This window comes from Perissodus microlepis, chromosome 23 (genome assembly GCF_051167445.1).
Source record: "Perissodus microlepis isolate ML-2025 ecotype Zambia chromosome 23, ASM5116744v1, whole genome shotgun sequence".
Lineage (NCBI taxonomy): Eukaryota > Metazoa > Chordata > Actinopteri > Cichliformes > Cichlidae > Perissodus > Perissodus microlepis.
In genome coordinates, this window is record NC_140482.1 from 30,971,447 (window position 1) to 30,999,026 (window position 27,580).

At 43.7% G+C, this 27,580-nt stretch overlaps 1 protein-coding gene across 3 annotated transcripts in view; it reads right to left on the reverse strand.

Moving 5' to 3' along the window:
• Positions 1–1,468: 1,468 nt before the first annotated feature.
• herc2 (HECT and RLD domain containing E3 ubiquitin protein ligase 2) overlaps positions 1,469–27,580 on the reverse strand; it is a 52,806-nt gene continuing 26,694 nt past the window's right edge. For all 3 annotated transcript variants that reach the window (XM_084921822.1, XM_084921821.1, XM_084921819.1), the window contains exons 45-91: positions 27,251–27,393; positions 26,892–27,159; positions 26,429–26,571; positions 26,213–26,311; positions 25,959–26,127; positions 25,739–25,864; positions 25,519–25,627; positions 24,706–24,845; positions 24,429–24,619; positions 24,235–24,340; positions 23,993–24,084; positions 23,723–23,898; positions 21,978–22,089; positions 21,618–21,699; positions 21,294–21,528; positions 20,231–20,408; positions 19,940–20,021; positions 19,039–19,210; positions 18,811–18,955; positions 18,119–18,344; positions 16,742–16,913; positions 16,215–16,401; positions 15,144–15,287; positions 14,865–15,056; positions 14,633–14,786; positions 14,415–14,522; positions 14,207–14,338; positions 13,472–13,630; positions 13,267–13,385; positions 12,889–13,014; positions 12,652–12,807; positions 12,252–12,566; positions 10,993–11,207; positions 10,605–10,782; positions 10,347–10,508; positions 9,044–9,135; positions 8,814–8,953; positions 8,489–8,676; positions 8,134–8,331; positions 7,963–8,046; positions 7,421–7,562; positions 7,125–7,319; positions 6,776–6,888; positions 3,481–3,671; positions 3,004–3,109; positions 2,705–2,917; positions 1,469–2,293 (exon numbers count right to left, since the gene is read on the reverse strand). In XM_084921822.1, coding sequence (XP_084777948.1) covers positions 2,021–2,293; positions 2,705–2,917; positions 3,004–3,109; positions 3,481–3,671; positions 6,776–6,888; positions 7,125–7,319; positions 7,421–7,562; positions 7,963–8,046; positions 8,134–8,331; positions 8,489–8,676; positions 8,814–8,953; positions 9,044–9,135; positions 10,347–10,508; positions 10,605–10,782; positions 10,993–11,207; positions 12,252–12,566; positions 12,652–12,807; positions 12,889–13,014; positions 13,267–13,385; positions 13,472–13,630; positions 14,207–14,338; positions 14,415–14,522; positions 14,633–14,786; positions 14,865–15,056; positions 15,144–15,287; positions 16,215–16,401; positions 16,742–16,913; positions 18,119–18,344; positions 18,811–18,955; positions 19,039–19,210; positions 19,940–20,021; positions 20,231–20,408; positions 21,294–21,528; positions 21,618–21,699; positions 21,978–22,089; positions 23,723–23,898; positions 23,993–24,084; positions 24,235–24,340; positions 24,429–24,619; positions 24,706–24,845; positions 25,519–25,627; positions 25,739–25,864; positions 25,959–26,127; positions 26,213–26,311; positions 26,429–26,571; positions 26,892–27,159; positions 27,251–27,393 — 7,448 coding nt within the window. In that variant the 3' untranslated portion in view covers positions 1,469–2,020. The remainder of the gene's footprint in view (positions 2,294–2,704; positions 2,918–3,003; positions 3,110–3,480; positions 3,672–6,775; positions 6,889–7,124; positions 7,320–7,420; positions 7,563–7,962; positions 8,047–8,133; positions 8,332–8,488; positions 8,677–8,813; positions 8,954–9,043; positions 9,136–10,346; positions 10,509–10,604; positions 10,783–10,992; positions 11,208–12,251; positions 12,567–12,651; positions 12,808–12,888; positions 13,015–13,266; positions 13,386–13,471; positions 13,631–14,206; positions 14,339–14,414; positions 14,523–14,632; positions 14,787–14,864; positions 15,057–15,143; positions 15,288–16,214; positions 16,402–16,741; positions 16,914–18,118; positions 18,345–18,810; positions 18,956–19,038; positions 19,211–19,939; positions 20,022–20,230; positions 20,409–21,293; positions 21,529–21,617; positions 21,700–21,977; positions 22,090–23,722; positions 23,899–23,992; positions 24,085–24,234; positions 24,341–24,428; positions 24,620–24,705; positions 24,846–25,518; positions 25,628–25,738; positions 25,865–25,958; positions 26,128–26,212; positions 26,312–26,428; positions 26,572–26,891; positions 27,160–27,250; positions 27,394–27,580) is intronic.

Here is a 27,580-nt window from a genome sequence, read left to right on the forward strand (position 1 = left end):
CATTGGTTCATCTTGTCTTTTACGCTGCATGTTCTGGAATTTATGGACCATTCTAACCAGTTAGTGAGTTGAAGTCCCACTAACTCATCTTGTATTACCTTCCAGTGGATACGATTTTATCATGCATTATCACAATGGACGGGTACTTATGCTTTTCTGCTACAAGCCTCATTCACAGAGTCATACAAGCAGTATTTTCAGTATCGAAGCACTTTATCCAACATCCACTCGTACTCCAACAGATGCACTTTCAGTTCAGTACTTTGCCCAATTCAGCTGGGGATCGAACCACCAACCTTCCAACTGGTAGGCGACAAACTTTCTCCTGAGCCGCAGGATGCAACACTGCAGCCTTGTAATGATGCGCAGTAGTTTTTTTAAATTGTTCTGTTTTTTTAATACTTCATCCCATTATTTTGACATCGTTGCACTGAAATGATAACAGAGAAGGCTGGTGTCACCCCAGGTCACCCTTCTGCTACTCCCCTCGATCACACTTCTAATTCCAGTCCTAATAATCCCTTGCAAAGATTTGAAATTGCATTTATTCTTATATAATATTAAACAACTTTGCCACTTTTGCCTGACAGGACACTTTTTTTTTTTCCACAATTGAGGCAGGAATCCAATTTGAAATAACCAAAACTAAAAAACAAAAACACATGACTAAAGTGCTTTAGTAGAAATATGGCGTTTCCAGAAAGTAATCCGCTTGAATAAAGGTCATTTAGGGGGAAATATTAACCTCCACTTATGTTACAGACTATATAGGACACAGCTGGAGATGAAGGGCTCAGCCATCCTCCCTCTCTGCCTGAAGCCTGGACTGTAGTGAAAAGCACCTGACTCCCAGCAGAGTACTGTACGTGGTGAAAAAAGGACTAAGTCCACAAAGAATGCTAATGATTTCTAAGCCAAGCCTTCAAGGCTTCATAAAACAGAGGCCTTTTTTTTTTTTTACCTCTCGTGACTCCACTTAACTGTGCATGATTATGCAAGGTGGAAGTCAAAGCCGAAGACATTTCAGAGCGGTTACTGGAGCTAAAGACACCATAAGGAGTCTGTACGATCGTGTCTGATTGCCTTTTTCCCAGGACATGAGAGAGAGGCGCTGCCCTCCCAGTGCTCAAGCAACAATCCCCCACAAGTAATCACGGGAGACTTCTTTAACACTCCGCCGCCATCAAGCTGGGATGTTTGTGCCGCATATTAAAACGGATTCTTCAAGAAATCAAAGAGAAAATCTGATCGGCTTCTAGCTAGAGCACCGCCTCTTATAAGATGAGGACAACACAAAAACAAAAGGATAGAGCGGTTTCATGAGGGCGGCCTTCAACTCTTTCCAAACATGATATTTATGCAATAACCTTAATCTGCAAAACGATGTCTGACAGGAATAAAACTGAGAACTGAATGTCATTTTGATGTGAGCTTGTAGTTATTTGTGTTTCACACAGAAAACATGGGATTAATCAGATTACATTTAATAAGCAGGAATGAGACCTGTGAATACATGGCACAGTCGCATTATGTACATTTGTTAAGGAGATGGTGCACAGACATGGTTGTGGGGAGGGGCGGGGTACAGGAATCTTAAAATGACCCTTCAGTGGGCTCGGACTGAGCCTGGTGAGAAACACTGACTTTAAGTTAAAAACTTTTTTTAAATTTATTATAAAGAAACATTACCAAGAAACAAAAACACTACTGTTTTTCGCACATGAACTTCTATATACACCCTACGGAGAGGAAACTCACACAAACCAGAGGGGATCTACCACAGTGCTAGGCTGGAGCCTGTTTTTTTTTTAGTTCAGCTGGAATAATACACATAATTCTGTAACACAACAATCAGAAACTAACCCAGAGTGAGGCCGTGTTCGTTCCTCTCTTTAGCTTATAACGCTTTTAAAGCTCATTGCACACCCCCGCCCCCCCCACACACAGACATTTGTGTCTTTGCAGTGTTTCTATGTATGTGTGCATCGACACACGAGACCAGCAGTCTCTCTGCGGCCCTTCAGTGTCCCGTTAAGTAATCCTGGGTGGAGTCGGACGCGAACGAGTCGGCGTCCTCGTTGTCGGAGTCCTCGCTGCTGTCGTCGGCTGCGGGCTCGCCGGACAGGGCGATGCGGGCGTAATCGTCTGTGTCAATGGACTTGCAGAAGTGAATGGCATACTTCAGCTTCTCTTCCAGGACCTGTTTACACGAGTACCTGGGCAGCTTGAGGAGGAAGAAACACGTGTAGGACTCTGGCAGGAAGTGGTCCGGGGGGTTGTACTTATCCAGCACCTGAAGACAAACGCGGAACATTAGTTTTATATTTAGAGCACCAAAATAATTTTGGAGCTTTATTTTATGTATTTGAATCAGGGCGAGAGATGTTCCTGCTGATTCTCTAGTCGAAAAAGAGAGGAGAAAAAGTAGTAGTAGTAGAAAAAATGTGGAACAATTTCAAGAACAACGTTCAACACAAATGTTCATCTTTGCATGTGCACATGCGTCAGATTAGTTGCAGCCTGGCTACATGTCACGGTTACACGTCAGTTTACTATGACAGTACTGCAGAAGCACGCTGACAGGCACACTTGTCAGCAGAGTTCACGGTACAACATTTGTGCAGGTAGTCGGTGACGCAGAGTCAATCATTTCACTCACGAGAAGCGTGAAAAAGAATCAGGGGACAGCTTTTAGGTTTCTCACCTGGACCACAAAGTCTCTTCCTCGGAAATCAGCGATGGTGCGCGGCAGACGTGTGCGGCCCCAGACGAACCTCAGGAATAGAGACCTCTCTGTGTTTGAGAAGGACTCCATCACGTCCCAGAACCACTGAATGAGAGGTGCTGTCGGCTCCACCCCTTTATAAGTGGCCACTGACTTCAGCAGGTGCAGCGGGATGTCCGGGCTTCCGCACACCTGCGAAGAAACAAACACACACTATAAAATCTGCACACAACCAGGGGACAGATGTGGCTTCACAGCCTAGAGCTGCTCTCCCTCACCATTGTTTCCAGCTCGTAGCCAGTGAAAAGTGACAGCAGGGGGACGGGGACCACTCGAGCCATTCCCTCACGCACTGCAGACACTTGCTCATCAAACTCGTGGAGTCTGCAGGAAGACAGAGGGAAACTCAAACAAATGCAAAGTTGTTTTCACACATGCACTGCAGACCTCAACGTTTATAGGCCTTAGAATGACGAGACATCAAGCGACCTTTAACCTGCCAGCTACCCAGGGCATCAGTTCAGAATTTGGTGCATTAAAACTCAGTGAGTGGGCGTCATGATTCACTTTATCCAGAAACCTCCACACAGAGTATTTCATGCAGTATGAACAAGTCTGAAGCAGACTACTTCCTGCTGTGGACTTAATGTGAGAGAGGAGAGCTGTGGGAGATTTGCTAACCTGATGCTCTAGAAACTGTCCAGAGCTTATTTGTGAAAGTAGATTATTTGTATGCAGTGAGCATGTTCTCTTACCTGTAGTTGATGGCCAGGCGGACGTATTCGGCACGGTTCTCCAGGGTGATGTGGGAGTACTTGGAGCTGAGCTGGATGTCTTGGCCGCTGGCATTGGGCACAGTAAAGGGCAGGGTCAAGGCCTCGAACTCCTCAGGTGTGGCCTCGTTGTCCCGAATGTACATCAAGCCAGGAATAAAATCCTTATCAACCTGGAAAAAAAACAGAGCAAATCACTGCTGGGAATTTGAACTAAACTGAGTAATAAACGTACAATTTAGCTGAACTTTACGCAACATTTATCCGCGCGTGTGTGTGTGAGCATGTGCCCACAACTCATTAACACAACACAGTTCCCGTGAGCGCTGGAGTGATCCATTTTTTGGAGTCTTGTGCTAAATTCATTTCCCAGCTAACCTTTCCAATATCTCAGGGGCAAAACCACAAAACAAGGGTAGCTTTGTGAGGTAGAAGCCCTTTTTTCCACTCCACTGTTCCCCCAAAGACGGCTCAGGAGCTCATGATCAGAGTTTGAGGGCAGGAGTCGACTCACACCATCTGAGACAAAAGCTGAGGTTATGCCTCGCGACCTTCTTCACTTCAGCAAGTATAGATTCTAACCTTTCGAAGGAGCAGCACAGTATGACTTTCGAGAAACATCTAGAGAGGTCCGTACTAGAGATGGACCGATCCGATATTACGTATCGGTCCGATACTGACGTAAATTACTGGATCGGATATCGGAGAAAAATAAAAAATGTAATCCGATCCATTAAATATCAAAAAAGCACCTCACAAAACTTTCGACACGGCGTAACTCTCCTCATAACCATAGCACGTTGGAGCAGTGTGCTCACGTGATAGAGAGGCTGTGTGTATTTGTAGCCTTGCTACCAATCCGGCATTTCATCTCCAAGGAAGTGATCCCAGAGAGAAGTAAAGCAAGTGTGTAAGTTTATCTCTGAATGTTTGTAAAGCATTCCCGCGTTAAGCTTAACAACCGATATATGGAGCGACTGCCTCTTCTCTCCCTCTTCTGCTGCTTCTTCAATCCTGAAACTGCTTAATGATCAGCTGATCGGCTTTTCTGTCGCGAGTCCGTCTCTCTTGTTTATCTCCCACTTTGCACCAGAAAGAGGAAACCAGCGGCTGAACAACAGCAGCACGTTTAAGCTTGATAATCTGTTGTTAGAATTTATTTAATGTTACTTTCTACACCAGGATCCTTTTCTACGTAGCTGACGGCTGGTAACTGTGCAGGGGCGGATCTAGCAAAGTTTAGCCAGGGGGGCCGATAGGGCATGAACAGGGGAGAAGGGGGCACAAAGACATACTTTTCTTTTTTATTCTCATTTAAAATGTCTAGCTTTTATTAAATAATTATCTGAATCTTACACCCAAAGTTTTAATCTGATGTAAAATGAATAGAAGTCCATTACTGTATATAGTAACTATTAAGTCTAATATACCCTAGTAAGCTATAGTACTTTTTCCTTTGGGAAGGTACCATCTGTGCAGTCTGCAGTTCTGTTGAAGAAAGATGTTGAATCTATTTAATTATTCTTGAAAAATAATTGATTTCTGTGCATTTTTTTTCACACTGCATCAAATTAAAGTTGATTACGTCGATTAAGCATCATGAGGTGGAGGGTGGTTCCTTATTTTTTCGTTTTTTTTTTTTTTTGGCTGGGAGTTTTACAGCCCTATTAGTTAGGTTGCTTACTCTTTAAAATACCAGAATAGGGAGGATGGAGCAGGTTTAAGTTTATTAGATTGATCAGTATTGCTGAACTATGAAATATTTTGGGTGCAGTGCATTTTTTGCATACAGGTATAACAGAATAGCTTTAGTGTTTGTTTTTTTTTATTTATTTTTTTTAACTTGAGTATGAACTTATACAAAAAGCAGCAAGATATTAAAAAAAACAGTTTTATTGATTAAAAAACACACTATATCGGATTCATATCGGTATCGGCCGATATCCAAATTTATGATATCGGTATCGGACATAAAAAAGTGGTATCGTGCCATCTCTAGTCCGTACCACTGCAGAACAGCGGAGGGGCTTAGGTTTTAATCTCAGGAGGAATATATACGAGTGGGTTTCTCCTCCATGTTATAATGCACGTCATGTGGTTTGTTATGTCAGATATTATACAACATTTTCAGTCTTTCATCTTTCCAGCTGCAGGGAGGAGGAAAGGTTGAATTCTGAGCTTCTGTCTGAGTGTTTTGTGGGTACCGGCCCTAAGAAAGAATGGACAATATGAAGCTATAATACGCTTTAAATGGCCCTTGTGTGAGAACAGATGTGGCTTTGACTCAGCAATGATTTTGCTGCCTCGTGTCAGAGTTTAAGAGTCGTTTATTCCTTTTACAATCATTTGTAAATCAGGAACAAAAGACACAAAAGCAAAGAGACGCCTGTAGCACGCAGCTGATGCTTAAGTGCATCGGAGCTGGCATGCTGCAACTACAGAAAACCTGACTGCTTTCCGTTTTAAACATTCACCAACATTTAAAAAAAAACAAAAAAACAAAACAAAAAAAACGGAAACTTATCATTTTAAATGCTCCTGAGTGTCCAAGCTCTCTGCTCTGAGTGCATGATCACTTCAAATTCACTGTGGTTTTGCTTTTTTTACTTTCTCCTTTTCCCCTTTGTCGCTTCCTTCGATGCAGACTCTTTCCACTTCTTGCTCTAATGCTGGGTCAAATTTACTTGTTCTATTAATAATTAAATCTGGAAAAGAATTAGTAACTACAACACCGTCATCATTTTAAGCCTTTTTGTTGAGAAGCATTACATTTTATAGCCTGCATGAGTGAAATGGTTATTGTCCATGTCTGCACTTCCTTTACTTCACTAACCTCTGACATCAGGAAACTATGTTTGTTAAGGGAGGGCAGCCAGTTTGCTTCACAGGTGAAGTCAGAACTAAAAACGGCCAATGAGCTTGTCCTGCATTTTTTGTTATTTTTAAACTAACCACTGGTTATGTGGAAACCTGCTACATCCCCTTTGCCTTTTTTGCCTCCTCAGACAGCAAAACTCTTTGCCCAGCTGTTCTACTTCTTGCAGCATCCATCATTCCAGTTTCAGACAGATAAAGAGCAAAACAGACGCACGGTCCTCTTTTGGATGTGGTCCATGTAAAAGGAAAGACAGTGACAGCAGAGGGTCTTAGGAGGTTAAGTGTCTTTAAAAAAAAAAAAAAAAAACCCCAAAAAAACTACAAAGTGTACTTATTTATTTTATAATAAGTTAAAGCAAAAATGAAAACAAACACGCCTGTGAGGGGGCTGTGCACATACCTCACTGAGGTCAGCGATGGTCAGATTCATGCCTGCCAGCTGTTTCCAAACAGGCTCTGCCAAATTCAGGCTAAGAGGGCTTCCAGTCCGGATTGCAATCCCTAGGAGCACTCCTGCAGACGCAGCAAGGCAGAGGACATTACCCACAGATCAAACATGAACACTGAGCTGTGCGAGGACGCGTGAACCAACAATAAAAATTATGTGTACTAAATAAAACTAGCCAGGTGCTTTATCAGTGAAAATGCAGATGAAATATTTACACTTTTTATACTAAAAGCATATTTTCAGAGTTGGTTTATCTGGGATTAACACCCCAGTCCTGACTGGGAGATTAACTGGATTATACCTAGGAAGCGGAACATGCTCATGTGAAGAGCGGACTTGGCTGCGGGGTTTAGCAGGAAACAGTCCCTGTTGGCGCCCGACTCGTCGCGGCCATTTGGGGTGACAATGAGCAGAGGAGTCAGTGCGTTCTGCAGCTCCTCGCACATTTCAGCGATGGACTCACTGTAGCCTCCACCGCAGTCATCCACAGACTCCCCTGAGAAAATAGGTGCAGCGTATTTAAAACAAGGGTAAGAAAAAGTTTCTGACAGTTCAGAGTTTAAAGGGAGGCGTGGGCATCACAGCGTGGACACGTACCTACAAATTTGACCTTCCACACGCGATGAGGAAGCAGCAGGCTGTCGGGGCTAAAAGAGCTCATTTTGGCACACATCTGACCAAATACAGACTTTGTTCCATCAGGACCTGCCAGACCTCCTTTGCTACGGGAACGCTTCACCTGTGGGGTGAAGAAGAAGGGGAGGAAAGAAAAAAATAGAGATTACGGTTTGATCTGGTTCTGTTGTGGGCTTAACAACTTCCTGCTAGATAGAGAGGAAGTCCTGATGTGCATGACCAGCTCGTTATGACAGCTCCCACTACAATACAACTCAAGTTAGATGAAGGGGAAAGGGGTGGAGGAGGAGGAAAGACTCCCTACAGACAAGCTGGAGAGCAGATCACACACCATGAAACAATCCCCTTATGAAAGACATCACATGTAACAGTCAGGAGCCAGACTGGAACGCAGCCTCACAGGGAGAGCAGGGAGAGGGAACTACAGTAAGGGGGGCCGGAGACTTGAAAGGAGGCCAAAGTGAGTGATTATGTGAGCTATATGTATGTGTTTCTAAAAGTACCTGTATCCTGTTCAGCTCCACCACAGGTCCATGCTGTCTGTCCCTCACCATCGTGGCTTGAACTACCTTCCTGAAAGCCGCTTCCTGTTCAAATAATTTAAAGAAATGTTTTAGTGGCTGTCACATCATTCCACATCATGGAATTGGTTTCTCAGTACCGTGCTGTCCCACCTTGCCCTGGGAGATGAGAATGCCCCTGAGTGTGTCGAATCCCACCGAGGGGCCATGGCCCGTCTGACCGAGCCGGCCCTCCAGGTCAAACATCGGTATGCACGGGCAGAAAAGCTCTGAGATGTGATGCAGCAGCACCAGCCTGTTCCTCAGGGCCATGATCGGGATCTCCTGCAGGTGGTTGTACTCCATGGGAACCTGAAACACAGCACACGCTCATCTGGCTGGATCTGGCTTTGATTTTTTTTTTTTTTTATATATTTTTATCTGCACAACTTTAATGCCATCTACTGGAAGCTGAAACCAAAATTTATTTTTTTTTTACCTCAGTTTCTACCTTAAGTGAGTGTAGTACCTGTGCAGGCAGCTTTCCTGCATTAGTGGGCTTGCTTGTGGACCAGGCCAGAGTGTGAGCAGATCCACAGGCCACCCTGTTGATTTTCTTGCCCTGCAGTGCAGCCACTAGCCGCGGCCTCTGGATGGCGTTCGTAGTCCCATCTCCAAGTTGGCCTTCATCGTTGTCACCCCATGTGTACACTTCTCCTGAGCCAAACAAGCAACAAAACCTTTTGTGAAGCTAAATCTAACTCAACATAACCGATCTGCTAGGTTTAATGATAAACGGTAAAGAGAATTTGTACCAAAAAAAGCACGATCGCACAGAAAAACATTCTTCCTACCATCCTCTGTGCAGCACACACAGTGAAGGGACCCCGTAGCGATGGCGATGACTTTCTTCCCTTGTAGCCCTTGGACCTGCCTGGGCCTTCGAACGTGGTCATCAGAGCCATGGCCCAGCCGATGGTAGTCACCTTTTCCCCTTTAAAAGGACACATTAACACACCACGATGAGCCACCTCATCACAACCAAATACAACACCTGAACTTGACAGCTCGTCTCTGTACTTACCACGTATACACAGCTCCAGACTTCGTGAGAGCCACAGAAAACTGCGAACCACACTCGACTTTGACCACTCCGAGGCCGGTGAGAGAGTCAATCTGAAAAGCAGAGGGACAGGTTAACTTCCAATTTTTCAGCATTGAAACATAACTCACGTTTGTGGCTTTAAAACACCTTGATAAGGTCTTCCTCTGTAGAGCCGACATTACAGGAATAAAACGCAGAACTACGTCATCATTTCATTTGTACTCTGCCACTGTTTCTATTCTGTTCTGTCATTATGAGTGAAACAGTGAAGCTGATCATGTTAGGGTGAGGAGCCGAGAAATCCTGTTACATTTACTGAAAAACAAAAAGGCGACAAGGCCTCAGAACCAACCTGTGTCTGTACACACAGAGCTTTAAAAATAAGAACAACGCTACATATGTCTAAACAAGCAAAATACTCATTATACATTAATATAACGCAGCATATTACATTTTGGTTCCCTGTCCTTTTGTGTTTAGTGTGTACAAGTACTACCAAACAGAACAACAAACCCTTCCATAAATTCAAAACAATTTCGGTAATGAAAAACTGCAAAGCTAATTCTGGATTCAAATATTTTTGTGTACCAATTTTCTCATGATAAGTATGGTCAAAGGTTTTGGGGTTTTTATTATTTGAAATTAATATTATTTTTTGTGAAATTCACCATCTTTAAACTGTCACATTCAGGAATTTAATAATTATGTGGAAAAACAAAAATAAAGATTATTAAAGCAAGTTCATATCTGACCCTTTGATATGATCTCAACTTTCCAGGGTGGTGGAGAGTCAGAAACAGAAAGTTGTGCTTCCAGTACAGCCTTTTCATGGTCTTCACCCTCAGGACCTTTTCTAACAGTCTTCATCTTTGCATATCCAGGTGGTGCTAGCATAACTATTTTTTAAGTCATCTTCAAAAGCCAATCTTACCACACCAAAGAGAAGATATTTGGCAGCATGACACACCCTTCTATGTATTTAGCAAAGTTGCTACTTAACAAAATTGGTAGTACCTAAAAAAAAAAAAAAAAACAAAAAAAAAAAAAGTGCAGTCTGGCCCCATTTTACATGACACTATTTATCTATTTATTTATTTTTTGGGGGCACAAGAAATTACAATAAATACCTTTAACTAAAAGTTGTGTATACTGACCTTATAAAGAACAGAAAACTGATTAGGTGATTCAGACTCTGGTCTCCCACATGAAATAACTAGAAAACTGAGGTATAACTGATGCCTCTGTTCACCTCCAGTACACACTGCTCTGTAATCCTTCTTACCTTCATGGGGATTTTGCAGCCATCACTGCCTCCCCGGCCCAGTTTGCCGTAGTCCCCATCTCCCCAGGACCAGACCATGTCATCATCAGTTAGACAGAGTGTCTGGGCATCCCCGCTGCCGCAGGCGACATCAATGACTCTGTGACCCTGCAGTGCATCCACCTGGATAAAGCACGCACAGTTACTCTTTACAAGTTAAGCACATTTTATTTTATTTTTTTTGAGTCTTGTGAGAAACTGAGTCGAGTGACCACAGACCAGCTTGGGTTTAAGCTGGTCCTCGCTGTCTCCGTGTCCCAGGCGTCCATAGCGACCCTTGCCCCACGTGAAGAGCTCTCCGCTGGCAGTGATGCAGGCACTGTGAGCTCCTCCGGCTGCAATATCCACCACTTCCACTCCCCTCAGAGACTCAATCACACGGGGACGGTCACAGGGGCTAAAGACAAAAGGACGCACAGTTAGCACAAAAATTTACTTTACTGTCCAAATTTTTGAGTGAGGTTTAGTTATTTATATATATATATATATATATATATATATATATATATATATATATATATATATATATATATATATATATATATATATATATATATAAACTTAATATGAAAGAGGTTTTCTTATTTTTAGTGCATGTAGTCTTAACCTTCTGTTCCCATGGCCGAGTTTTCCGTCCTCAGCTTCACCCCATGAGTAGACTTCTCCCTCAGAGGACAGTGCCAAGCAGTGCTTTCCTCCAGAGTTCACAGCCACCTTTCTGATGAACACGTGCTGAATGGACTCCAGCAAGGTTGGGGTCGACACAGACTCAGTGCCACCGATACCCAGCCTGCCCCCTGCACCATATCCTGTGGCATAGAGCTGAGCATCGACAGGAAATAAACTGGTGTTAGAACCCAAAGCAAAAATAAAGGTTGAGCTGACTTTACGTACAAAGTCTGTCGTATATTTAATCAAGCCATGCATTTTTACAAGTACATGACTTTAAATTGCAATACTTAGAGTATGAAATATCACATGATTAAAAAGGCTGGTTCTGTCCTGGGTGTCAGACTGGAGAACCTAGAGGAGGTGTCTGAGAAGAGAATGCTAAAAAAAGCTTCTTTGTATCATGGACAACCCCTCCCACCCCATGATGGACCATCGGAGCATATGCAGCAAAAGACTAATCGCCCCGAAATGCAGAACTGACCGCCACAGGAAATCCTTTGTGCCGGTGGCAATAAGACTGTACAACTCATCCTCGCTAACAAAGTCATTCTGTTTCCATTCAGACCGTGCAATATCACCCAACAGTTTTTCATCGAACGTTTGTTTCATCTCCCCATCATAATGCTGCTACTCTCTTTTATTCATTTGCACAATACTATGCCACTTTTAGAATCACCTTCACTGATAGCTAAGCTATTTATTTTTCAGGATATAGTTATATTGTTACTTGTTAGAGTTATTTGATATTATATTTTGCACTATCCTACTGTTTATTACTGTATACTAGTATTCTATTGTATATCTTATTCCTCTGTCCCTCTTGCTGCATTGAGCATGTGTATGACAAAAGAATTTCCCTCGGGATAAATAAAGTTCTTCTTATCTTATGAAAATTTTCTGCACAGATGAAGTTATGAGAGCTCAGAAATGCTGGGGGGGGGGAAAAAAAAAAAAATAGACCCATCTTTTTGTACTCTGAGGAAAATAGTCATAGTATGAATTTACTTCCTTGAACGGCTTCATTGAATATACTAAAACTGGGAAAAAAAATGTGCTAAAGTGGGAGGTAGTGATGCATTTTTATGAATGACCCTACAGTAGCCGTGCAGCAATGGTCCAGCTGATATTGTCGATGTATGCTCTGTGAAGGGTTAGTGGCACAGAGGTTTTTATGACAGGTAAAAGCAAACACACCTTTCCATCAGCAGTGACAGCAAACAGAGTCTGCTCCCCACCAATAAGCTGGATTGGCCGCAATGTGGCGAGGGCTTCTGTAGATGTAGGTACTTTGACTTTTGCCCCCTCAATGCCCCCTAGCTGCCCTCTGTGGTTGTGCCCCCAGCCGTAAATGGTGCCACTCCCCCCGGCAGAAAGCGTCCAGTCATCTGGGCGCCGGTTCATCCACTGCACGAGCTGCTCGTCGTGCTCACGCTTGAATAAGTCGTGACTCTCGTGCAGGGTGTTCATGCTCTCGTGATCTGCCATGAGCTCACGAATTTTCTTTGTAACCTTTAAAAGGTGAAGGAAAATGGATTAGAGAGATTTTCAGGGCAAAATGAAAGCTTGCACAGACAACACAGCTGTGCAGACGTACCTCATCCAGGAAAGGTCTGGGTAAAGATGTTCTCTTATCTAGAGCCACAGCCACTCTGGAGGCAGTGCAATATCGGCGGAACCAGGCCCACTTATGTGTCTCAGCACAGCAAGGTAAGGTATCGAGCTCGAGGTCACAGGCAAGAGCAACCAGTACCTGGGCAAAGTGTTAAAGTTATGCTCTGCAAAGGAAAACTATGGTGTTACCGTGTATTTAAGAGAACAACTGCATGTATACCTTGAAAAACGGACTGTGGAGCAGCTGTTTCCCTCCGCGGACAATCGGGTCTTCGTACTCATACTGCCTCTGCAGAGCCTCAGGCAGCCCCTTGACCAAAGCAGCCAGAGCACTACCTGTGAAGCTCTGAAAAAAAGAAAGGCCATCGGTCAGTCGCATGTGCTGAGCGACCACATGTATAACTAACACTCGTCTTTTCTTCAGGAAGAAATGATTTTTCTGGACTTTTTTTAAAAAAATTTTTTAGCTACATCATCTTCACGAGAGTCAAATATTTTTAGCTCTCCTTTACAGTCCAATAATTTACCATAATAAATGGATAACGAATATTCCAATTAAGCCATCAGGCAGATATCTTAATTATGACAGTGTACTCACCATAGAGCGAGCCTCTCCTTCGCTGTCGCCCAGCAGCCTGTTTATGTTGATTGACTGACCGAATTCTGTGGTCAGAAGCTTCCGTAGCCTCTGCAGAGCCCACATCCTGTGACCAGCAGCTACACAAAACAAATTTAGTCCTGTGAAAATTTATTTCATACTTTATTAAGAAATAACCTGGTGAAGCAAGAGCACAATTCTGTACCTAGAGCACTGAGCTGAGCACAAGCAGCAAGAGAAGCGGCTAGACGGGGCACGATGCTCCTATTGGATGCAAAGTTGAGCCTAAAGTCCAGGAGACATATGACCAGATCCATGGAGGGGCAGGACAAGATACAGCGATCAGACAGCAAGTCTTTGGGACCTGAAGAAGAAGAATGAAGTCTGACTGTCACAGACATACACTTTAAATAATACCATCATATTATCACCAACTGGTTTCTGGACTCTACATTTTAAAGACTCAACATTAGCTTTTGGGTGCCACAGTGCTGTTGTTTTTGGGCCATATTTGGATGAGAGGATGGAGGTCCACATCAGCTGACACCAGAAAGCCTGGTTAACAGACTGTGTTCAGATCAGAGACTCTGATTGGCGGGCTGAGGCCTGACAGACAATTAGTAGCTACGATCCACTTGTTACTGAAAAATAAAACCAACGCTGAAGTGCCAAAAGCTGAAGTTCTTCAAATGTCCACTTGAGGCTGGCACCAGCAATGAGTGAGTCCCTACTGACACCAAATAAAAAAATAACATGGGTTTCCATCCTACAAAAAACATGTTTAGCCTATAAAGCTATTATAAGAGCTGTACAAGGTGGAGGCTGCTGCTTGGGCACACACCATGACAGTGTTTGTTCAGCATCAGTGCAATAGTAAACGTTTACAACCCTAATAATAAAGAACTATTACCAGAAAAGTTTGTTATCCATCATGTCTTACCCGCTGCAGGCATGATGGGGTAGACTGTGAAGCGCCAGCCCCACCCATTAACCGACCCATCACTGGTAAACTTCCATTTGAGTTCATCTCCGGGGATCCTTAATTCACTGGACCAGTCAGACCACTCCCGACCTGAAACGCACAGCTACATTAATTTTTCATTTCTTGTATTTTGTGAGAGTAAAGTTTAATCTCTTCCCCTCATCACCTGATCTGACAGAGACAATCCTGTTGGCTCCATCCATGATTGTTAGCGGGTCGTGGCGTCTCTCGGTCGAACACTGTCGGTCAAACTCTATCCTCAGACCCTCGGCACCTGAAGAGCAAAACAGAAGTTATTGTTTATGTCCGAGAGAGTGATTTTACTGAGATTCAATAAGACCCTGATAATGATCTCTGCCTTTCAAAGGTCTTTTTTCCTCTAACCTGGGATCTTTACGGTCCCGCTGGTCGATGTGTCGTCTGTGTAGGGATGGCTGCTTTCTACGACGACTGGCTGGGAGGACAGACGGCCGCTCTGAGAATCTGTAGCAACATCCTCCAATTCAGTGACGCACAACTCCAGCAGCATGTCAGCAACCTGCAAGGACCCATATACAGAATGTTAACAATTTGCAGACCAATGCACACACAGCTTCCAGGGAATATATGACAGTACCTGTGGATACGCTGTGCCCATGCCAGACAGCACTGCAGACAGGACCTCCTTGCCTTTCTCCCCAGAACGACAGGATACTGCAAGCTTCAACACGTCCACCATTACTCGTGTGTCATCAGGCACAAGCAGACTGGTGAACTCATCCAGGTACTGAGGCTCCGGACCAACCACTTTGCTCTGACTCTCAGAGTCCTGAGGAGAAGCAAACAACAGAAAAACCTTTAAGCTAACAACACTTGGCTCAGGGCAAAGTCTCTGCTTGCCATCAGACTGACTTACTTCTTTGGTCTTCGTCATGGTCTCAGCTATGATGCTGGCTGCTCCGGGGTCATCAGTGACAGGGATGAAAGGACGTGAGGAGGCTCCACAGGCTGATGGAGTTACTGCTGATGACGGGGTGATAGCGTCTTCAGATGAGGGAACCTGTTCATACACACCAAATTCACCCAAGTTCACCAAACGCGAACAAACAACAATATTTACTGCACACGGTTAACAAGCTCCCACTAAGAATCTTCATATCTGAGAGTAAATATACATCTAATATATTGTTTGAGGTCACAGAGATTCCAACTTTTCCATGGATGCTCAATTTCTGTATCAAAGTCCTATACCGCCTCGTTCTTGAATTACTGTGTTCACAAAGTTGGATGTCCACGCTGCCCCTGTGAGGTGACGGCAGTATCCCATCAGCTTTAACGGCTCAGGGGTAAAAACCACACAAATCCGTTCTCCATAGAGAAGGGCCCATCCTGGGTTCAAACTCAGGACCCTCTTGCTGTGTGGTTAGGCTGTGAAAAAAGTCAGCTACACCAAAGTCTCAGTGCTGTGAGGATCAAAAGAAAACTATCCACCCCAAAAACAATAGCCTGTGTTTGTCAAAGTCACAGGCCTGTTTGTTGCGGGTGACTACTACATATTTCAGACACACCACTCTCTGAGAGAGGAGAGGACGGCTCTTTGCACAACAAGGAAGTTTAAAAACATGGATAAGTAATGGTTTCAGGTTGTTTAAATGAAGCTGGACCATGCTCAGAGATAGCTGTAACAGTTATCTTTAGAAAGAACACCAAGAATGGAAATGTTTGCAGAAACTTAAAGTCATAACTCTCATCAAGGTCCTGTGAGAGCTCCAAGATTGGACCCAAATGCAGTTTGCTGATGACTGCATCCCCACACCTGGTCGTCATGGACAAAAATGCACACTGAGTGTTTTTACAGTTTAACAGGAAATCAGCAGAAAGTCCAGCTGAGGCAGCGCTTCAAAAACCCAAACAGCACGAGAACAGCCTCACTGACATTTACTAAACCGTGAGGTTTTTAAGAGGCAAGGTGTATTGTGTTCCTAACCTCTCCCTTCTTGTCTTGCCAGGGATTTGGGCTGACTCGCTCTTCAGCTTCTGGTGGAACAGGAGGACCTTCTTCATCGCTCACGCTGGATGAGGATGAAGAGTCTGATGGGGGAATAGGTGAAGAGGAAGGACACTCTGTTGGCAGGATCATGCTGGCCGGCATGAGTGCGCCCACCACTGCATCTCTGAGGGAACACACAACACAGTCTGTCAACGTTTAACGCCAATTAATGATGACTCCTGCCAGTCAGATACTTAATTTATTCAGAAACATCATCATCTTCTCCTGTTTAGAACGGAGTCAGCCAGTTTGGTCATACATAATTAAACGAACAAGATAGAAGTTACAGCATTCAAGCCCTGAATAGCTGCAGGATATAAGTTTCATATCATGTATTGTTAGTTGAATTTCTTTACCTGTTTTCTTTTACTTCTCACATTTCTATCATTTAAAGAAAGTACATTTCCCATGCAAGTCTTCCTGCACATTAGAAATAGATTTTTCAAACCGTGCATACAGCCTACCTTGCATACATGATTTGAAGGGCTGACAGCACATGAGACAGAGCCTGCTGTTTGGCCAGGTTTCCATCCAGACTGAGGAGAATTTTGGCCAGTGAGGGTCGATTAGACTTCACGCTGCTCTGCCCACTCAGCTTGTTGCTCACTGATGATGAGTCACTGTCTGACTGGACACCTACAGAGTACAACACCAAAACAATGAGACACACTGTCATTGATGGGAGGCAGCGTAAAACAGCTCCAGCTTTACTTCCAGGCCTGTGTTTTCTACCACCTGCAGCTAAGAAAAGTAACTGCTGCTGAAGCCTGATGCAGATGTTGATATGGTTGTGTTTGGGTCTTGCACACAATGAGGGAGACAATATTGAGTCTGTGAAAGATGGATGTTGAGAGCTTCCAGATTGAAAAGCAAAGGCGGTACAGAAGAGAAAAATATTGTTAATTTATTGCTGTGATGACCCATACTGCCCGGACGTCCTGAAGGTTGTGCTTGTTTTATCTCTGTTGTGTCGTTCTTTGTCTTGCAGCTCTTGATCTGATGGTAACTAGCTAAATGAGCTACACCTGGGCCCACTGAGAGAGACCATAATAGGAAATGAGTTTGCTTTTTAGTTTCAAATTTGAGTTAGCTCTCAGATGGGTAACCCCCATTATTTCGAGTGTTAGACAGTCCTAAAAAGGTCCAGAGATGCAGTTCAGGGACTCCGTTAGCCGAGGGGCAGCCTAGCAAAAAGCTAGCAGCTAAAACCACAAATGTCACCATTCGCATGTCAGTCAACAAAGTGTGATAAAGCAAACTTTAGGCCTTAAGCCAATTTAAACAGGTGAGTTAAATAAAAAAGTCACGATGCTGTGTTGTTGTTAAAAAGCATAAAATTAGATGGACCTTTTAGCATCTTCCCCTGTCTATGGGGGACTGACTGACATTAAGAGCCTACTGTACACAGAGGAACTGCAGGTTTTTTAATACTTCAAAACTGAAGGTGAAAAATTAAGCCAAAAGGTTCACGTTTGACTCAGTGTCGTCCTATGGAGGTGGTTTTAGCACTTTTTGTTCAAGAAATCTGTTGCCTAAAGAATTCATAGTTGTGTCTAAAACCAAGGTCGATGTATGCCCCATCGTCTCAATATCCAACCCCTGCAGTTGCCCTACTATTACCACAACTGGCAATATAGGATGTGCAGAGCTGGGCACATATTTAGAAAATAAGTGAACTCAAGAGCATCCATCAGATGTTTTTTTTTAATAGCATATATTTACCTTAAATGCTGATTAAAAAAGACTCTTTAAAGCATCATTGCTGAAAAATTGCTTGGCTGCACTGAATGACTGCACAGCTCCACCTTGTGGACAAGCTGCATGTAGACAGCAAGGCTTACCCAGGTATGACGCTCCGAGGGAGTCCCTGGCTGTCTGGAAAAGAACTGGCTCATGAACAGAGGGGGTGGTCACATCCACTGTGGTCCAGGCCACACTGTGGGATGAGCCACATGCCACCCGAGTGATTTTCTGTCCCTCCAGACCCTGAACAAGGGTGGGCTTCCTGTTAACTGTGGTAGTACCATTTCCCTGCTGCCCGTGGTCATTATCACCCCACGCATACACCTGACAGAGAAGCATAAAGCCTTTAATTAGATGGAGTTTTTATTACACCTGTTAGCGTGTATGTCACAAACAAAAGGTTACGAGATACCATCAAACATGTCACACCACCTTAGATTTCTGTACATTTGACACATTTCTGAGTCTCTTTCTTTCCTGTACAGTGAAGGCTCAGCGCCAAGCTTTTACTTTCAACAGTCTCTTAAAAAACATTGACCAGCTGCCTCTTATCATTGGAGGTGATATGTTAGTATAATCAAATTTGTTCTGAGGAAAACTATTAAACAAGGTGAAGAAAAGAGAAAAAAAAATCAGTGTGAGAGCAAAAGGTCAGAGCTAACTGCTCAATAAATCAGGTCTTGCTGCAGGAACACAAACTCACATCTGGAGCAGAGCCACGGCACTAAATGATCAGACTTTGAAGGGTGTGCTCTGGTTTCTAACACCATTTGTTGAGGTCAGTACAAACCTGTCCTGTGTCTGTGACAGCCAGACAGTGCAGCGCTCCGACAGCAACGTGGACAATCTTTTTGCCCCTCAGTCCCTCCACCATCTGGGGCTTCCGCACATGGACGTCGGTGCCGTGGCCCAACCGGAAATAATCGCCTTTGCCCCTGTTTGGAAACAGTTAACGGTCAAAGAAAGCCTGAGAACAGATAATGAATGATAACCTAAACGTGGAACACATTCATCTCACCAGGTCCACACCACTCCAGATTTAGTGAGAGCCAGGGAGAACTGTGCTCCACACTCAATCTGGCAGACGCCCTGCCCGTTGAGCCTTTCAATGTTCTGTGGTACGTTGCAGCCTTCGCTTCCTCCACGACCCAGCTTCCCAAAGTCCCCATCCCCCCAGGAGAACACAAATCCTGAAGAAAAAAACCCCCAAAACATTACGGACTAGAAACTGGAACACAATTGTGTCAAAAAAAATTTTTTTTTTTACTGGAATCATTTAAAAAGTTCAAATGTTGCCTCTCCTGTCAGCTTTAGCACTAGTGATAAAATAACCAAATAAAGACAAGAAAAAGACTTAACAAGACGAGCCTATAAAGTTTGTAAAGCTCCTCTTGGCAAAGCAAATGGGTTTGACACAACAGAGCACTCTGAGGATGGTTCGCTTGCTAAAGCTGTCGGACAAGACCGTTTTAAAAAAAGGTTAAAACTTAAAAACACTTGCATGAATGTATTTTTTTAAGAGGAGGCTTGATCAAAGTCTACTTCTAAATGCTGCTCTTCACTGTTAGTTGGTCGTGTTTTGCTGATTGAAGAGAACAGACTTCACTGATCCATTACAAAGCCAGACAGAGCTGCTGGGATTTCTGCCCGTTGGACAGTTTTTAAATGACAGAGGTGATTGAAGATAATATAGTTACTAGTTATTTTGTAATCCTTTACAGCACTTTGGTTGACGTTGCTTTATACAGCACATTAAATGTGCTGTATAAATAAAAACAACAACGATATTTTAGTTTCAATCCAACTGCATTAGTCGGTGACAATCACAAACAATGTCGACAGTACAACGTGACTATATGTTGCCAAATCCAACAGCTGTTAATCTGTAGGGCTACTTTTAAGGGCAATAAGAGAAATACCTTCATCAGTGAGGGCTAGAGTTTGAGCATCCCTGCTCCCACAAGCCACTTGGATAACACGGTGTCCCAGAAGTACCTTCACCTGGACGACAGACAGAAGATTAAGATGATCAAATCACACGTCATGTAGTTAAGTCTGTATGTAGCAACCAATCTGTCTGCTGCTTTTTCTACTGTGTAAAGTGTGTGAATTCATCATAGACTATACTGGATGCAAATTTCATCTTTCTTTGATCAGCTGATGACACAATGGGCAGCCATGTGTGTAAAGTAAACAAAGGCTGAACTTACCAGTTTGGGCCTCAGCTGAGTGGTGTTGTCCCCGTGTCCGAGTCGGCCATATTCACCCAACCCCCAGCTGTACAGCTCCCCGCTGGATGTGATGGCAGCGCTGTGAGAGCTGCCACAGGCAATGTCACGGATGCGCTTCGTCTTCAGCGCCTCAATAAGCCGGGGCTTGTCACAGTTCCTAAAGGAAAAAATAAAGCAAACAAATAAAAATCAGACTCTTCTTAATCATCCTTACTTATTTCTATTTCATTAGAAACTGCTGTCCATAAAGCACATATGACGATGTAAAAAATTAACTACACATCTCGCTGACACAGCCTGCATCAACTAAACGGCTTGGAACATTACGTGGCAGAGGAGTTAAAAGGAGTTTCCGGTTAGGTCATAAGTTGCGACATAGACTTAAACACAGCTTTAGCCCCTGTTGGCCTGCCTTCACTACAGCATATATCGGCACCCAACAGCTTTAGCTAACGTTATAAAGAAATGACCAAACTGGCTGACTCCATTCTAAACAAGAGAAGATGATGATGTTTCATGACAAAAAGGTGCATTGTAAGTGTAATCATCATTGTGCTGACTGTCTTTTTTTCATAATCAGTGCATGCAACAACTATAATTGAGATTTAAAGCTGATAAATCATGAAAACGTTTATTTAAGAATAAATCACAATGACGATTAAGGAAGAGTACAGCTACTGTCAAATCAAACTCCTGAAGTTGGAACACAGCTTGTGAAATCATGAGCTCAATTTATACTTCAACCTTACACTGAAGAAGATCTACAGGACCTTCAAAGCTGAAAAGATAAAAGCTATTACCCTTTTAGGAGTGTTTTATTTTAATTAAACTGAGCCAATCGGCGTGTAGTTCCACAGTGTATGAGCTGTTGACTGACTGTTGACTGTCTGAGAAACTACACACATTTTTGTTATTTCTTTTATTAATTCAGCACTTCATGTGGATATTATACACATCATAGTTTGCTAAAAATACACAGTGAGATAATAAAGGGTGCGTTAAGTATCTGGGGTGTGCACAGTGTCCACATTCAATGACTTACATTCTACTAAAGTGCCCAAGCTTGCCATCGTCTCCTTCGCCCCAGGAAAACACCTTCCCGTCCACAGTCAGGGCCATAGCGTGGCGTCCTCCTGAATGCACAGCGACCTTCTTTATCACGTAGTTACTGAGTGCGGTGATCTGACGGGGGATTGGGATGGTCCCACTGGAGAGGCCCAAACCCAATCTGCCATTAGTTGCCTCACCACATGCGTAAATCTTCCCCTCGACAGTCACTGCAACGACGACATATCAGTTACACACTACTGTAGCACAACACGTGTGAATGGACAGATCTTCAAAAGCATTTCTATTCATTCCTCACCCGCAAAGAGGCTTTTGGAGCCACCGGCCACTTGCACCACATTGAGTGCAGACAGGGTTTCGGAGAAGGATGGCACTTTGATCTGTGAACAAACCAAAAGAGATTAGAGAGTGCAGCTCACTCATGCACACCCAAAGGATGTTTTCCTGTCCATGCTGTCTTTACACACACACACACACACACACACTTTATATATATCTGGGAAAAACAAACATCAGATGTTAACGTGGAGGGGGAAAAAAGTTAAAATTTGAAGCGTGTAAATCATTGGTTAGTGTTCATACTACATCGTTTTTAATTTGGGACAAAGACACACAAGCCCTAAACTTTCAATTACTGATTCTTTAGGAGAAACGGCACCTTGGAGCCTTTGAGTCCTCCCAGTTGGTCCTTGTCATTCAGACCCCACACAAAAACCTTGGTCCTGATGGTGGCTGCGGACTCCAGTCCTGACGGCTTCTTCCGAGCAAGACTGAAAAGTAAAGCGAGAGAGGCTGAATATGGATTCACATTTTTCCTTGTTTTAAAATAATAATAAAAATCTTTAATAAAACATTGTTGCACAGTTACGTTACAGCAACCAGTCACAAGTTTAAAACCACTATCAGGGAGTGCTGGCAGACTGAAATAGCTGCTAAATAGAATTTAATAGTAACAAAGGTCTTACTCTTTTTAACCAGAGCCTGAGGAAATAACAGAATCAGTGCCACAGAGCACAGTAATGGGATGCCCTGTGATTCTAAGCAGCACTTATGCCATTTGTGCTCATGTAGCTTGTGAATGGCGCTCTAACACACTGAACAGTGTCAATAACACTATAAAGGAGCCCCAAGCATGCTCAGGTTGATCTACTCAGGCCAGGGCCGAAGAGCTAGCCTCTCTGGGTGGACGTGGAATATTTCCCCCTGTGCCTAAAAGTCTCTGCACAGTAGCAAAGGCCACGGTGAGCAGCAGCCAGTGTTTACTTGGCCTAGTGTGGGTGCCTTTCCCTATCTGGGCAAAGTTGGGGGAATGAGGGCCACTGGGGGAAATGTATAAAGGAGGGTCCTTGGCCATTCGTAAGCCCCAGTGTGGGCACTGAACACGCTCCACTTACTCAAAAACGTCCACGGGCAACTGAGTGAACTGCAGCCAGATCTGCTTTACTGCTTCAGGGTGAAGTCTCGAGGGCAGTGGTTTTTTCCCCTTTTTTTTCAAAATCCACGGACAAGTTCAAAATTCTCCAAACACAAGTCGCTGTCAATGACTATAGATGACTGCTGACTAACAGTCAGTGGGCCAGTGTGTGTAATCTACCTGACCTCAGATCCCCATTTCTATTGATATAAGCCATAACAGTGGAAGCATCTGACCTCACTAAAACATGATGCCCTTTCAGCCAAGAGAGCAAATGTTTTAGCGACTGATAAACTGCCAGCAGTTCCAGACAGTTTATGTGCATGAACTGTCTGTGGGGGGCCTAACTATCATTCACTGTTCTCCCCTCATAAGTTCACCCTGGTCCACAAGGGAGGCATCTATGGAGACCACCTTCCTGGCTAAAACCATGCCCAGAGTCTGACCTGAGCAGTCCATGGAGGGAGTCACAATGACGGTCTAATCCCAGTGAGGCCACTCAGAGCTGAAAACCTCTCATGTACGCAGTGGTATCCCTGCTAAAGATCCATCAGGCTCAGCAGCCTCTGGCATTGTCTGAGGGTAACAGAGCTGCCCTGCAACAAAGAGCTATGGTTGACTGCATCGTCACCAGTCTGTCTGGAGAGAAAGTCTTCACTGGAGGGCATCAAGTCTGAGCGCTGTGAAGTTAATATGTTCAGTGGGTCTCAATACGCTCTGTTCCACATTTATCTGGAAGTCTAAATTCTCTTCCTGTTGACAGGTAGGAGCTGGCAGCAGCCAGTTTTTGATGTGTGCTGCTACTCAAATGCCCTTTTGCTGAGTAGTACCCACTGCTGCCTCAGTGCATCTCACAAACATCATTGGGCTCGGTGACAGGCCACATGGTAGAACCACAAACTCACAGGCTATCCCCTGGAAAGCGAATCGCACATATGTATGATTGGAACCTGGAAATAATTCTTCCTCATAATTCTGCCTCATCTCACCTCCCAGCTGCAGTTTTTTCATCATCCTCTTCTTCATTGTCAGAGGCCAGGAAAGGGACTGTAGCCAGGTCTTCATCCTCAGCTCTAATGCGTCCCACAATGCCGAGTCCGTGAATCTTGCAGTCGATACCAGAGCTGCGGCATTGCTTGATTGCAATCTCAATGTACCTGTGATACTGTTGGGGGTGTTTATATAAAGTTATTACGACACTTGAGCTTAGGGGGAAAACAAAAACAATTAGAAGCTGTCAGTTATTGAAGCAGACAAACCTCAGTGCAGTCACAAAGGAGGAGGACAGTGGTGTCAGTGGGATTGATGTTAATTGTCTTGAGTTCAATTAAGTTGTTCAAAGAGTTTCCACCTGCATGATAAAAATGTCAGAATGATCAAAATACTAAAAAACAAACAATTGGTCTCAAAGTTTAAAATTAAACTGTCATCTGCTCAAACAAAAGGGAAAAATACTAATATCAGTACAATTTTACATAAAACAAAAAACATCTGAACTCACCTGACACCACCACTAACGAGGGCATGTAGCTGCTGTCCGCCGGGTCTACGATCATCTTCAGCCTGTGAACAAGAACGTCTGGGAAAAGCTCAAGACGAATCCAGTGCTGCAAAGAAAAAGAAAGTATTAAACGTTAATAAAGCAAACTAATCAGGCTGTCATCCGGCCTATTAGACTATGCAATTCACTCTTACCTTCCCCTGTGAGCCAGAGGACTGCCAACACTGATCACTGCAGTCGATGAGGCGTGAAGCCTGGTTAACCGACGACGACACGTTGAGGCTCTTGACGGCTCGAGACCAATCGTCAATCAGCATCCCACGCTGGCTGCTGTGGTGCTTCTTGAGCTGTTTTCCTGAACGGCCACAGAAAGCCGGAGACTGGCCTGTTTGTGGAGAAGGTGGAGGACAGGTTTATGCACACGCACGTAGAACCACCACAGAATTTTATGTTGGCGAATGTAGGACTAACCAGGCTCATTGATCCTGCCAAAGGAATGTCTGGTGTTGTGTTTGCGTGTCTTGAAGCAGTTTTCACAGAAGTCAAAGTCGTCACAATTTTTACATTTAAATCTGGGGCCATTAATAGGAAACATCTGGCAGCCATCACATCTGGAGAAAGCAATAGGGGTTTCAGTTCAAGCAAAATCTAATTCACCTATTTTCCTTATGGGTCTTAGTCCATTTATTTCACTGCAAGTTTCTTAGCTTTGAAAAGAAACTATAGACCTCCCTCTTCTTGAATATACTCACTTTGTGCTGCTCAAAGCATCACAAAAGTAGATCTGAATACCTCAGCTTCAAATGTACCTTTCCAGAAATAATGACTCAGTTACTAAAAACCATGTGCAAAGACTACAGATATATTCAAAATAAATAAAAATAAATTCCCACGTGAAACTGCTCAGAACAAGGTAAGTGGATCTTCTAGAAATATTGGCCTCGTTGCTCAGGAGACTTTCCTCGCAGGTTAATGCTGAAACACCTGTGTGGGATGTGGTTACTGCTCAAGTACAGTGGTCATTTTATTCTGATGATGTTGATTTTCAACATCTGCAGGAACTTCATGTAGCTGTGATCTGCTTGACTGACCCCTTCGTCTAAAGCTTGTTAACAAATTGACACCAAGCTAGTGGTGGATGATGTCTTAGCAACTGTTAAAATATAAACAATTAGTTTAACCAATAAGTATTTCTGCTACTAAGCAATATATAAAAATCTGGACAACTAATCCCTCACATTGCTACTCACAACATACTAAGATACAAATTTAGTACATCTTTACCTCACTCCAGGATGAACACTGGGGACCAGTTCCATCTCAGACAACAAACCAGTCCAGTGGGACTGCTGTGGAAAGTCAACAATCACGTCTTTTCCATTGGCACTGAAAGCTAAAAACAAACAACGAGGCTCTATTAGCACAATAAACGGTTGATTCAAGTTACAATAACAGAAGAAAAACAGATGATACTCTGTCTTAAGACTGGAGTGACTCTGCTTACCTTTAACCACCCCCACACTCCTGTGTGTGACAGAGCCCCACTTGTACTTTGGTGTTGTGACTGTGGGCTTCACCCTCACTTTGTCACCAATCTTTATGTGAGAAGGAGAACTCTGTGGTGGGAATCCTGAAACGGCAAAATCAGAGACACAGGTTTCTTATGTCTATTTACTTCCTGTTATTAGCATGCCTGCAAAGCATCACATTAACTGTTATCTTACCAAGCAGCTCGATGTGGATGTAGCGAACCCAGTATGTTCCTCCTTTATTTTGCCAGTCACACTGCACATTCAAGTCATGAAGCCCATCTCTGTCCAGCTTAATCACTTTGCCCACATCGCCATCATACACTTCCTCGTACGTTCTGCAGCACTTCACCATCATCCCCACCTGTAGGGAAGCCGCTGAGTCGTAACACCAATTCATCATGTCTTTAAGGCAGATTCAGAAAACATACAAACGCAAACACTCTCACCTGAATGTTCTCTCTCACATAAACAGCGTAATCATCGTTGCTTTGGAAATCAGATCTCTTCTTAAATATCTGGCTTTCAGTCACAACTGCACCTGAAGGCTAATGTGACAGACACGTATTTTAATCATATATGAAGGTATTAATAATTGAATCTGACAAGTTGAGGGACAGGTAACTGTGAGGGTCACACCAGAAATAAAAGAGTAAGGAACACACCACAGAGAATGCCGGCTCTGCCTCCTCCAGCTCCTCCAGCACCTCCTCATCTGAGTATTCATCAGACACAGTGTCGGCATCTGACAGCTCAGTGACATGAACGTCTGGATGGTCGAGCAGCCAGCTCACCAGAGTCTCAACACCTGATGGATATGCTCAGTTATTCTCCTGAGGTAAATGTCTAAACATCATGAGGCAAGCAGGCCTTGTTTTATGAAAAACAAATCGGTATCTCATACTGTATCTTTTCAAAATAAGCTGTTTTTTTTTTGTTTTGTTTAGTTTTTTAAATGCACAAGAATCTTAATATATATTTAATGGATCCACTGAAAAAATGTTACCTTCATATTATTAACATTTCCTGACCTACAGGCCTTTAATGTACGTGGGTACCTTTTCCAGATATGTGTAATTTCACATTAAATTATCTATAGCGCTACCAAGCACTCATGTGATAAGATACCTGGGATACCGGAGGCATTGCCTGTAGTCCCAGACAGAGATTTCAAGGCAAACTCGATGTTTTTCCGAGGGAATCCCATCTCCATGAGCTGGCCAACTATCGGTAAGGGCGGGATAGGGGAGGACTTCTGTTTCTTCTGTTTGGGTGGTCTGATGTGCTGCGTGGTGATGGGTGTGGTGGCTTCACTAGAGCTGCTTTCCTCGAACAGCGGCGAGGATGGGTGGGCAGATTCCACAGCCAGGTACTGACACACTGCCAGAGCTGCCGCCTGCACATACATATAACGTCAAAGTCACACCGAATACATCAGCAACATTACCGCTGACACCAGCTGTCTGCAATCAGCTCGACTGACATACCTCCATCTCTTGCCTGTCAAAAATGGCTTTGATGGGGGAAGGCTGTGTGGCGGCAGAAAGCAGCTGCTGCAGGAGAATCAGTGGAGGCAGAGGTCCCTCAGGAGACAAGTCACCCACATCAGGAGATGAAGCCACTGGATCCTCTGCACATAGAGAGACAGACAAGTTCTGGACAAGATCTAGATTGAAAAAAAAATTCTGGTGGCTACCAGTGGTACCCCTCAGCCTCATAGTAGATGCACCTATGGTAGAAATTTTAAAATCCTATGTTTCCTATTTCTCAAGTTATTGCATTCACAAGATTTTCCTAAACTTGATCTGTGCCCTCGA